The following is a 12,694-nucleotide window of genomic DNA, read 5'->3' as shown; positions in this document are numbered from 1 at the left end:
CCTGTGTCAATCACATCCGCTCCCTGGCTCCATTCCCTAAACCACTTGTGCTATCTCTTCCTCCTGCAGCTTCTCTAACCAGAAGCACTACAACAACATTGTCAAGTTACCGTAACGTTTGACTTAAAGCCAGCTGTTCATGAACCAAGCCTCTGAGGTATTTAGTCTGTGTTTGTAATAGAAAACTATATAAAAAATGTATTTTATATATTAGTTTTATGTAAAAATATAAAAAATTATTAAGGGACATAATTAAATGGCAATTTTCACCAAGTCAAATTAAGTTATTCTACTGTTTTAATTATATTTTGGAAATGTAAAACTTCTTGCTAATGCCTTGTTCACATTTGAACTAATAAGTTGGCTTTTTTTGGTCTATGGAGCAGCCACTATGTTGTTATTATACAGGGAGTGCAGAATTATTAGGCAAGTTGTATTTTTGAGGAATAATTTTATTATTGAACAACAACCATGTTCTCAATGAAATCAAAAAACTCATTAATATCAAAGCTGAATGTTTTTGGAAGTAGTTTTTAGTTTGTTTTTAGTTTTAGCTATTTTAGGGGGATATCTGTGTGTGCAGGTGACTATTACTGTGCATAATTATTAGGCAACTTAACAAAAAACAAATATATACCCATTTCAATTATTTATTTTTACCAGTGAAACCAATATAACATCTCCACATTCACAAATATACATTTCTGACATTCAAAAACAAAACAAAAACAAATCAGCGACCAATATAGCCACCTTTCTTTGCAAGGACACTCAAAAGCCTGCCATCCATGGATTCTGTCAGTGTTTTGATCTGTTCACCATCAACATTGCGTGCAGCAGCAACCACAGCCTCCCAGACACTGTTCAGAGAGGTGTACTGTTTTCCCTCCTTGTAAATCTCACATTTGATGATGGACCACAGGTTCTCAATGGGGTTCAGATCAGGTGAACAAGGTGGCCATGTCATTAGTTTTTCTTCTTTTATACCCTTTCTTGCCAGCCACGCTGTGGAGTACTTGGACGCGTGTGATGGAGCATTGTCCTGCATGAAAATCATGTTTTTCTTGCAGGATGCAGACTTCTTCCTGTACCACTGCTTGAAGAAGGTGTCTTCCAGAAACTGGCAGTAGGACTGGGAGTTGAGCTTGACTCCATCCTCAACCCGAAAAGGCCCCACAAGCTCATCTTTGATGATTCCAGCCCAAACCAGTACTCCACCTCCACCTTGCTGGCGTCTGAGTCGGACTGGAGCTCTCTGCCCTTTACCAATCCAGCCACGGGCCCATCCATCTGGCCCATCAAGACTCACTCTCATTTCATCAGTCCATAAAACCTTAGAAAAACCAGTCTTGAGATATTTCTTGGCCCAGTCTTGACGTTTCAGCTTGTGTGTCTTGTTCAGTGGTGGTCGTCTTTCAGCCTTTCTTACCTTGGCCATGTCTCTGAGTATTGCACACCTTGTGCTTTTGGGCACTCCGGTGATGTTGCAGCTCTGAAATATGGCCAAACTGGTGGCAAGTGGCATCTTGGCAGCTGCACGCTTGACTTTTCTCAGTTCATGGGCAGTTATTTGGCGCCTTGGTTTTTCCACACGCTTCTTGCGACCCTGTTGACTGTTTTGAATGAAACGCTTGATTGTTCGATGATCACGCTTCAGAAGCTTTGCAATTTTGAGACTGCTGCATCCCTCTGCAAGATATCTCACTATTTTTGACTTTTCTGAGCCTGTCAAGTCCTTCTTTTGACCCATTTTGCCAAAGGAAAGGACGTTGCCTAATAATTATGCACACCTGATATAGGGTGTTGATGTCATTAGACCACACCCCTTCTCATTACAGAGATGCACATCACCTAATATGCTTAATTGGTAGTAGGCTTTCGAGCCTATACAGCTTGGAGTAAGACAACATGCATGAAGAGGATGATGTGGACAAAATACTCATTTGCCTAATAATTCTGCACTCCCTGTAGTAGAGGCTGAATGGATCAGTGGGAAATGTGGGATTGCTGGGGCTAATCAACCTGATCGCCCTGTGTTGGAAATGTGGGAGCAATTTCAGCTCCCAGCATAGACCATTTAAACTGTATTGTCCACCAGCTGAGGCACTTTCGCTCCCTCCTATGTCACAATTCTAGAAATTCAACTTTACCAATTATAAGTTGGATTTCAGAGTATTTAAAATGAAGTTATCATAAAATATTTTTGATTATTTTAGTAAACTTATTTTAGAGCCTACTAAAAAAACAAAGGGTGCAAGAAATACCACAATATTTAATGTAACTAAGTCATTTGGTTAATGTTGAAGCATAGAAAAGTTAAAAATGAACTTATTCTAAGATAAAGAAGAACAGAGCAGTAACTGTGAAGGACTGAATCAATCACCGCCTGCATATTAAAACTGACCTCACCGCTGGCTACAACAAAACATGAAACAGATTTTAATAAATTAATGTAAAAGTAGAAAAGTTCAAATTAGCTAATTTTTTCTGCATCAGCTGAAGAGGGCGAAAAAGGCAGGATAATTATTGTAATTTTATATTATTTTTGTCATCATTTTATGTTGAGTTGTTGGTTAGTTGTGTTTACTTCCACTTCCTCTTCCTGATCATTTTTTGCTAACGGTTTAAAATAACCCGGATTTTTCACTGACTGTGAATGTTGTTGTTTTGTTATCTTTTATTTTTACTTCAGTCATGAGCATGATACCATTAACATGGAGATTCCCAGTATTCATTTCCACAAATTTGGCAGCAGTTCGTCTGAGGACTGCTGTTGTACTGTCCTGAGTTTCTGTTGGCACTCACACTGGATGCTTTTTTTTTAAGACAAGGGTTCCTCTCCCTTTGAGATACAGTGCACTCATACTGTACTGTAACTCTTGTGTAATGTAAATATACTTTTTTTTTTCATTTACACAGGACACATAGATATTTTATATTGTCTAAATACTCCTAATCTGTTCCATGTTTGAGCTGTGTTTGCCACACACTAATGAATTCCAGTGTTCTTTGGATGGTAAAACTTAGTCACTGCAACAGAGACTCTGTGTTATGCTGAAAACTTCCCAAACCAATGCATTTTTTTCTCAACACAGAATGCTAGGGAAAAATAGCAGGAAACAAAACAAGATGAAAATGTGTTTCCTGCTGTGCAAAACACTGTGAAATTGTCCCTTCATGTCATGATCACACCATGATTTATTAATTAGTGGCTGGGTGGTCAGCCATGAGGACCGTGTGATGTAACTGAACAATAATAGGCGGGATACTTCATTTAAATTTAAATTTTAATTGAATGAATGATCAGCGAATTCATCATCATCACTCTGGGACTGGGCAGAGGCATCTGGACGCAGACATGGAGACAGACGTTGGATGTCTTTCCATGGATCCAGTTGGGTGGGGTGGGTGGTACTGTATGCCATGGTTAAGAACTGGCAAAAAGGACAATGCACCAACCGACCCTGAGGAATGATGCATATTATTTATGCACCATTTGACAAAAAAATAGTTGTGACTCACGATAAGCATAACACACTTCATATGTTGCTATGTGTTTTTGGTTTGTTGTCTTTTGTTTAGTACATATTATACTGGATTACAATTTCAGCATAACTTTTTCCAACAAGCATTTCTCTCAACATCTGAAATAGATGAGAGAAAGAGTTACTGGGCACATAAACTGGTAGGTGGGAGATGTTTACCTTCTGGTATGTGTTTAGAGTTGTAAAAGGGTATATTTGAAACCAAATAACCCAAATCCCAAAATTTCAGGACTCAGCTTTGTTGCCTAAAAATAACCACATATTTCCTAAAGGCCAAGGCCTAACCTAAATAGTAACAAAAAGAGTAAAGTCACTCACACAAGTAAAATATAATTGGAAAAAGAAAGTCACCCAGTTAGACTTAAATGCTTGTCTCATATTTAGATTCATACCAGCCAACAAGAACTTTTCCCCCTCAATGTTTTTAAATTATACTAAAATGATGGTAAGGGGGAGACCCCTTTCATTAAAAGATGATGAAAAAAGGTTCCTCTTAAGTGTACCAACAAAATATTGCAAAATATAACTGAACTCCTAGTTTAATCACAGGTAGTGAACTACTAAACAACACCGCTCATTTAATTGTAGGAGACCTCTAACAGCTGTAATGAGTACATATTTTCTGCAATTTTGTCTTGAAGGTACAAATCTTGAACATTCACAAAATTAGAGGAGAGTCAGAGGACATATATAACTTCAGAGGCCTGTATCAAATAGGTTAACACATATTTGACCAGTTTTACTCAAATTCATTAATCAACTGATTGATTGATTCATATATTAAGCGCAGTACCCATCTTTTAGAAAGAATATATAAAGTAAGCAAGAATCAAATAGTCCACCTTATCAACTCTGACCTGACTGAGTGAGTTCCATGCTTTTCATTTAAAACCCTCATTGCGGAGCATGTTTTTGTAGCTGTCTGAAGTGTTGAACTATGCCTATAAACATATTGCAGTACTGTAATGATGAAAGAGAAGAGTTCTTCAGAATTGCTCTGTCAGAATTTTACAAAGTGCAATATACATCCACTGTGAGTCATGATTCATTAGAGGGTAGGGACAAGCCTTGTTGTCTTGGCAAATTCAGCTCGGGAATCCAAACTCCCAAGCATGGGTAGATACAATACATTCCTCTAATCTGCAACCCACACAGCAGACCTCCAGTTAATATTACTACTGTTCATCCACCCATCCATCAATCCTTGTGGCCAACATAGATCAACTCGTAAGCTACCTCCACAGTCAGCGCTCTCCAATACGATGTCTGTGCCACTTCTGTCATTGAGGAATACATAAAACAGAGACTCTCAAAGAGATCAAGTGTGCTTGTGCAGATTAAATTATTACCAAATGTGCCTACGATTAATGATTACAATGCAAAAAAAAAAAAAAAAAAAAAAGCACATTCACACACACTGATTCCAGGGAAAAGAATTCCTGGAGGACCAATGCTTTATTCCAAGAGATGATTTAAATTCTCAGGTTTTCTCAGAATACAGAGTCCCTGAGTGGGTGAAAGAGATCAGAGGTATTTATATAAGTATAAAAGTATTTTAATCCGTATAATATTGATAGACTTGGTAGTAATGAGCACTAAAGATGGGTGTTCTTAATCAGACTCATACGTCACACTTGTTGTTTTAACTTTTACAGGCTTGAGTCTGTGGGCGTCCTAGTTCAGATTAGTAACTAATGACCACAGTCAGCAAACCCACATGGCAACGTACGCCCACATGGCTTGGCTGCATTAGTCCTACGTGCCTCATTCTTTAAGCCAACACAGCTGTTGTATAGACTGTAGAATAAACTGTGGCTTTACTCACTGCCTTTGTCATCACTCTGTGCTTCAAGTGTATCTCCGACCAGAACCCTTTCAGTGCACGCACAGCTCACAATTCAAGGCTTCGTACCGATGCATTACTTATTTCCAGGTTTGCTCATCGTTCAGGGAGTGGCACTAATATGATACACTTGTGTTACACTCCATATGCTGTATATGAAGATGGGCAGCCTGACAGCTCCTTGCAAGGATTCCAAAATAAAGGGATCATTCTCTGATGGCTCGCTGCAATATAGGCTCTCAGCGTTAGAGGTAATGTACCTAAACTAAATTTATTTGATGCTATAAAATCATAATCAGTGACAGCTGAGATTGACAGCTTCTTTGAATGAAATAGTTGGAGCGACACTGCAGACTTCTGTTCAGGGGCTGTACTGATGAATGTGGAGAAATCAGTGTTTTGTTGCATTGTTTATGGTTCGTTGAAGGCATCACTATAATACAAAACATTGTAAGCATGCTAATTTTGTACCCTGCAGACCCTTTAGATAGCTATTTCTACAGATTCAGTTTTTTCCTTGTTAAGAATAGAAAAGGCAGTTCAACATCAGCCTTTTTCATGCAACTAAACACGCTTCCCTTTTTATTGGTTCTGTCTCTAACGATGTCATTGTTCTGACAAGTAGCCCACTGGACTAATCTATGTTGCTCTTTCTATGTTGCACCCTCCCCCAACCCCCCGACCCTGTTGCCCCTCAGGCCTAACCATATGCCCTTTCACCTCTGCTATCCTCCAGTCCCCCATGTACTTCGTCATTACCCTGCTCACACGTCTGTTTACTTCTGTTGTTAGGGCTGTTCACATGGTGACCAATCTGGACTCTCAAACCAACGTCTGGGCTTGTGAACAAGTCTGGAGAGAAAGAGTGGAAAGGAAGAGGAGTGAGAGAATGAGAGAGGAAGCCAAAGAGAGAAAAAGAGACTCGATCTAAAACACTCTCCAGACATGGCAGAGGAAAGTACATCTATCTGGGAAAGCAAGTCCAGCGCTCCAGCTTTAATTATCTTTTAAGATGCACATGGGGCAGGGCAAACGATTCCAGAATGTAGCGACGAGTACAGAGGCCGGGCAGATTCATGCTGCAGATTCCTCTTTTTCCTCACAGCAGACAAACAAATGTAAATAGAAACCAAAAGTCGACAAGGAAGAAAACATTCACGGGGATGTAATGAGGGAGATAACTTATTATTTCAGCATTATTCTCTACCGGTTAAAGCTTCTAGAGGCCTTAAATGAACCTGCTGTGCAGAGCAGCATCTGTTTGCCAGAGAGCAAGCGAAGCCTCCACCCCGGACCAGACCAACACTGAGATCATTGTTGTTCCACAGCCCTCGCCGGGCTCTAGCAGTGGGGCTCTACTGTGGTAGGTCTTCCATAGACATTTAAAGTGTTTTCCAAACTCATTTCTGCTCTATTAGATAATGCACCTAAGAGAATGGCAGTTAGGCAGCAGGAAGATGTAACTGATGTATGAGGAACTAGGAAATCCAGAGGTCACGAGACAAAATCCTATGATGCTGCTCAATCACCTCACCATTTGCTCAAGGAGGAAAACCCTGACTGCAAACATTTTGTCTTTTTGTGGTGTTTTTTTTCCTTCTGGTTTAGTTTTTGCTGATCTTTTGTGGCTTATGTATGTCCCATTTTAGCTGTTTCTGTTTCTTTCATATTTTATAGGCATATAGCATATAAGCACACACTATATTGAATATACACACACCAGCCATTCCATTAGTTGTACCTGTTCAACTGCTCATTAATGCAAATGTTGAACTATCCAGTAGCATCAAGACAATATATATATATATATATATATATATATATATATATATATATATATATATATATATTTGTGTGTCTGTGTGTGTCCATGGAGGGAAAAAAAAGCTTTTTAATGCCATAAAGTTGGGATTCTATGGGGATTCACTTTAACTTTCACTAAGCCCCCTTCCCACCTCTTGCACTGAAAGCAGAGGTGGGGGAGCTGACGTGCTCTCAGTTCAGATAGACGCGATGCATGGTTAATTCCATTTTAACCTTCACTAGGGAGTCTCACGTATGTTTGCTGTCTTTAACTTCAAATTATTTTCCTTTATTTATTTATATTTCTCCAAGCACCTTTTAGATGATTTCCTTAGCTGCTTTGCTGCTATATACACTGAACAAAAATATAAACGCAACACTTTTGTTTTTGCTCCCATTCCCCATGGGATGGACGTAGAGACCTAAAATTCATTCCAGATACACAATATAACCATCCCTCCCAAACAGTGGTCACAAATCAGTCCAAATGTGTGGTAGTGGGCACATCTGCTATATTGAGATAATCCATCCCACCTCACAGGTGTGCCACATCAGGATGCTGATCTGACATCATGGGTAGTGCACAGGTGTACCTCAGACTGCCCACAACAAAAGGCCACCCTGGAATGTGCAGTTTTTTGCGCTATTGGGGGTCTGGGGACCCAGAACCGGTCAGTATCTGGTGTGACCACCATTTGCCTCATGCAGTGCAACACATCGTCGCATGGAGTCTATCAGATTGTCAATTGTGGCCTGTGGAATGTTGGTCCACTCCACTTCAATGGCTGTGCAAGGTTGTTGGATATTCGTGGGAACTGGTACACGCTGTCGTATACGCCGGTCAAGCACATTCCGAACATGCTCAATGGGTGACATGTCCGGTGAGTATGCTGGCCATGCAAGAACTGGGACATTCTCAGCTGCCATCTGCCCTGAACAATGTGAACCATGATTCATCCGTGAAGCGCACACCTCTCCAACGTGCCAGACGCCATCGAATGTGAGCATTTGCCCACACAAGTCTGTTACGGCGACGAGCTGGAGTCAGGTCAAGACCCCGATGAGGACGACGGGCATGCAGTTGAGCGTCCCTGAGACGGTTTCTGACAGTTTGTGCAGAAATTGTTTGGTTGTGCAAACCAATTGTTCCAGCAGCTGTCTGGGTGGCTGGTCTCAGACGATCTTGGAGGTGAACCTGCTGGATGTGGAGGTCCTGGGCTGGTGTGGTTACACGAGGTCTGCGGTTGTGAGGCCGGTTGGATGTGCTGCCATATTCTCGGAAACGCCTGTGGAGACGGCTTATGGTTGAGAAATGAACATTCAATGCACGGGTGACAGATCTGGTTGACATTCCTGCTGTCAGCATGCCAATTGCACGCTCCCTCATTGCTTGTGGCATCTGTGGCATTTTGCTGTGAGACAAAACTGCACATTCCAGGGTGGCCTTTTGTTGTGGGCAGTCTGAGGTACACCTGTGCACTACTCATGATGTCAGATCAGCATCCTGATGTGGCACACCTGTGAGGTGGGATGGATTATTTCAATATAGCAGATGTGCCCACTACCACACATTTGGACTGATTTGTGACCACTGTTTGGGAGGGATGGTTATATTGTGTATCTGGAATGAATTTTAGGTCTCTACGTCCATCCCATGGGGAATGGGAGCAAAAACAAAAGTGTTGCGTTTATATTTTTGTTCAGTGTATGATATAACAGGGAACTGTGCTGTCCCCTCTTCTCTTCACCCTGTACACCTCTGACTTCTGCTACAACTCTGAATTATGCCACATTCAGAAGTTTGCAGATGACACAGCCATCATGGGGTGTATCTGGGATGATCAGGAAGAGGAGTACAGAAGTCTGGTGAGGAACTTTGTCGCATGGAGTCACACAAACCACCTGCAACTCAACACGTCAAAGACTAAGGAACTGGTTGTGGACTTCGGGAGGTCCAGAGAAGGTCCACTGCCAGTTCAGATAGAGGGGGAGGAGGTGGAGGTGGTCAACAAGTACAAGTACCTTGGGCTGTGGGTGGACAATAAACTGGACTGGTCATGCAACACAGAGCACCTGTATAAAAAAAGCCCAAAGCCGACTGTACTTCCTCAGGAGGCTGAGGTCTTTTAACGTCTGCAGGAAGCTCCTGAGGATGTTTTACCAGTCAGTGGTTGCTGGAGTACTTTTCTATGCTGTGGTGTGCTGGGGGAGCAGCACAGCAAAGGAGGACTCATCCAGGCTGGAGAAACTGATCAGGAAGGCTAGCTCTGTGGTCGGCATGAAGCTGGACGCTCTGGTGACAGTGGCAGAGAAAAGGACACTAAAAAAAACTGCTGGACATTATGAACAATGCTGGGCATCCTCTGCACACGGCCATAAACAACCAGAAGAGTCTGTTCAGTGACAGGTTGCTTCTCACAAAGACAAGAACCAACAGACTTAAAAACTCCTTTGTCCCACACGCCATCAGACTGTTTAACTCCTCTCTGGAGGGGAGAGTGTAACAGTTGCTATCGTAATGCAGTGTATCACCACATGGCGGCGCCTCCTGTCTCACGACTGGTGTCACCCCCTTTTTGTTCTTCTTCGCACTCCTCCTGTAATGGATGCTCCCGTGTGTACGCGGACTAGTGTGCTCTTCAGTAATGTGTGGTAGAGGTAGCACTTATTTTTGATATTGTAAATAAATGAGTACTTTTTGGAAAGTCAGAAGCTGTTGCTCATTCGCTATCCACCTGCACACCTCCGCGGCTGGCTTCATCTCCACCGCACGTTACAACTGGCGCCCGAACTTTTTCCCCTTGGACTTCAGACGATTTTTGCATCCCGCCGAGGATTCTTCTCTTCTAGCACGTGAACTGTCTCGGAAATCCCCCAAGTTTTGCGGACGCTCGGACGTTTTCTCCAGCCATGGCCGCAGCCTCAGCTCAGGTGGGACCCGACTAATTTCTGGATACCGCGGTGTGCCGCTGCTCTGCTTGGGAGAAAGAAAAAGAGAGAAGCTGACTCCGCGACGCGAATGGACTCCGTGGATTTGTTATTTGGACGTGCTGTTGGTTTCGTCTTCTAAGGATTAATTCTTCTGTGGAGAGCCTGGACATGAACATTTCTGCTGGCTTTCCATTCCCCTTTCCCTCTGCTGAGACTGACTGTAGCACATGTAAGTGAGAACTTGGCCGACTACAACCGTTGGTGCTGGTCTTCGGCTCAGTATAACGAAACGATTTAAAATTAATCTTTGCATTTTTGTCTTTCTAGTCTGATCTGACTCTTTTACTACTATATCAATAACTACACTGTGCCCTGGAGCGGCTTAATTTTTTTGAAATCACAATGGCACACTGCCCAGACGACTCTGACTCAGACATGGAACTTACCTCGTTACCTATGTGCCAGATAGTTGAAAATGTGACTCCTAGCCTTAGCCAACAAGTGGTGGAGTTAAGAACTGAGGTGAATAAGCTTAGTGATTGTTTACGTGACTCACTGAACATACAGCAGAGTTTACTAAGGCAGTGGGACCAACTCACAATGGGGAGCTCTCCCCCTCCTGCAGTCCCACAGTCTCCTGTTTTCCCAATGGCCACATCGACACCTCATGTTCCTGCGAGAGACAAAACTGAACCCACCAACAGTACCAATCCGTTCCTGCCCAGCAACCCATTTCAACCTACAAATCCTTTTCTCCCATCTCACTCACTTGAGCTCAGCAGCACTTCCAGAGTGATTGCGGCAGCTTTACATCACGCAAAACTGGAGCCTCCTGTGTATGCTGGGGACGGCAAAGTGCAACCTGAGGACTGGTTAAATGCAGTTGGCACATACAAAGACTCATTGAACCTAACCGATGGGCAATTGCTAAACGAACTGCCACACTTTCTTGCAAAAGAGCCCGGGAAATGGTTCAAGGCATTGAGCTCCCACATCACATCATGGGCTCAATTCTGTCAACTGTTTAAGACAGTTTTTCTGCCCTCCGACAACCAAGAACGCATCCTGAGAGGAATTTTAGATCGTGTTCAGGCTCAGGACGAACCACTCCCAACCTTTGTTGCCCACATGTTGAGTGAGTTTGACAAACTGAAGAGTCCTCCACCTGAAAAAGACAGAATCGACCTAATTAGTAAACATGCTCTTGAAAAATACAGAGTTGCCCTGTATGGCGCTAATGTCACTTCTGTAATGGACCTGCTGCTACGTGCTCATGAGCTTCACTCAGTGCTTGGACCACAAAGACCACAGCCTGCTTTATGTAGCAAAGACAACTATAAGCCTGAACCTTACTGCTTCAAATGCTCTCAGCCAGGGTTCACCACACGCACCTGCCCAAACTGTAACACCCAACCTCATTTGCCACAACGAGCCTCGAACACCGCTAGGCATGGCCCAGTCCAGCCATTGCCGGCACCTGGCCCCTCTGACCCTGGCCATGAAAAGGTGGAATTAAGCAGCACCACATCCCAGCCACAATACAGGCAGTCGGGAAACTACAGGGGGGGGAGGACATTTCACAGAGGCCAACCTTCCCCCAGTTACTAACGGAGCCTCACACGCCCGATTCACTACAGGGTGGACACAGTCTTGGACACTTGGAAGACAATTTTTCACAAGTCCACTGGAATACCCCACTAAGAACGAAAGTGAACTTCAATGCTTCATCTGTGGATGCTACCCTCGACACGGGTGCTTCCCTCTCGGCTGTACGAACAGATCTCATTCAAGTAAATGACTCTCACCCTAGAAACACAAGTGAGTGGAATGGTCCTGCAGTTAACCTTGCCAATAATGCTCCCTGTATCCCTGACGGTGTTATTTGGCTCAATATTGGATTCATGAACAAGAACTTTTACCAGCGTTTTGCAATAATACCAGATTTGTCCTCTCCTTTCATTCTGGGAATGGATTTTATGGCAAGAGCTTCTGTTTCTATTCACATTCCCACTAGAACCGTCTACATTGAGGACATCCCCTGCCCACTCGCAGACGATGAAGAGGACCTTCAAAATGATTACTCACATTCACCTGGAACACTGATGTCTTTGGACTTGGTTCGCTCAGACTTAACAGCCAAACTGTCTGAAGCAAGTCTCTCAGAGAACAACAAGGATGCTTTACTCAATCTGCTCAGCAAGTTTAGCTCCTTGTTTGATGGTCAACTTGGTCGAACGGCTCTCACTGAGCACGCCATAGAGACTGGCAATGCAACACCTGTCAATCTCCCACCCTATCGCACGTCACCTGCTAAGAAACGTGTGATTGAAGAACAAGTACAACAAATGTTGAAGGACAACATCATTGAACCTTCCACAAGCCCTTGGGCAGCTCCTGTAGTCATTGTAAATAGAGCGGCCACGGAACCAAGGTTTTGTGTGGACTTTCGAGGGCTCAACCAAGTTACCCGAAAAGACTCTTATCCCCTGCCTCGTGTAGATGAGTCTTTGGACTTTCTGGCAAGAGGAAAGTTTGTCTCGACATTGGACTTAGCGCGAGGCTATTGGCAGGT

At 43.1% G+C, this 12,694-nt stretch overlaps 1 protein-coding gene across 1 annotated transcript; it reads left to right on the top strand.

Moving 5' to 3' along the window:
* Window positions 1-10,212: 10,212 nt before the first annotated feature.
* LOC146622244 (uncharacterized) lies at window positions 10,213-11,733 on the top strand. The gene has a single exon (XM_085366115.1). It carries the CDS (start codon window positions 10,525-10,527, stop codon window positions 11,728-11,730), a length of 1,206 nt encoding a protein of 401 aa, XP_085222241.1. The 5' UTR covers window positions 10,213-10,524; the 3' UTR covers window positions 11,731-11,733.
* The last annotated feature ends 961 nt before the right edge of the window (window positions 11,734-12,694 follow it).

This window comes from Diplotaxodon limnothrissa, linkage group LG11 (genome assembly GCF_057381915.1).
Source record: "Diplotaxodon limnothrissa isolate DT_005_m linkage group LG11, D_limnothrissa_male_GT1.1, whole genome shotgun sequence".
NCBI lineage: Eukaryota > Metazoa > Chordata > Actinopteri > Cichliformes > Cichlidae > Diplotaxodon > Diplotaxodon limnothrissa.
This window is presented reverse-complemented; position numbering and strand designations above follow the sequence as displayed.

Coding starts and splice junctions, on each gene's coding strand:
- LOC146622244 (XM_085366115.1), top strand. CDS start 10,525: ATGGCACACTGCCCAGACGACTCTGACTCAGACATGGAACTTACCTCG.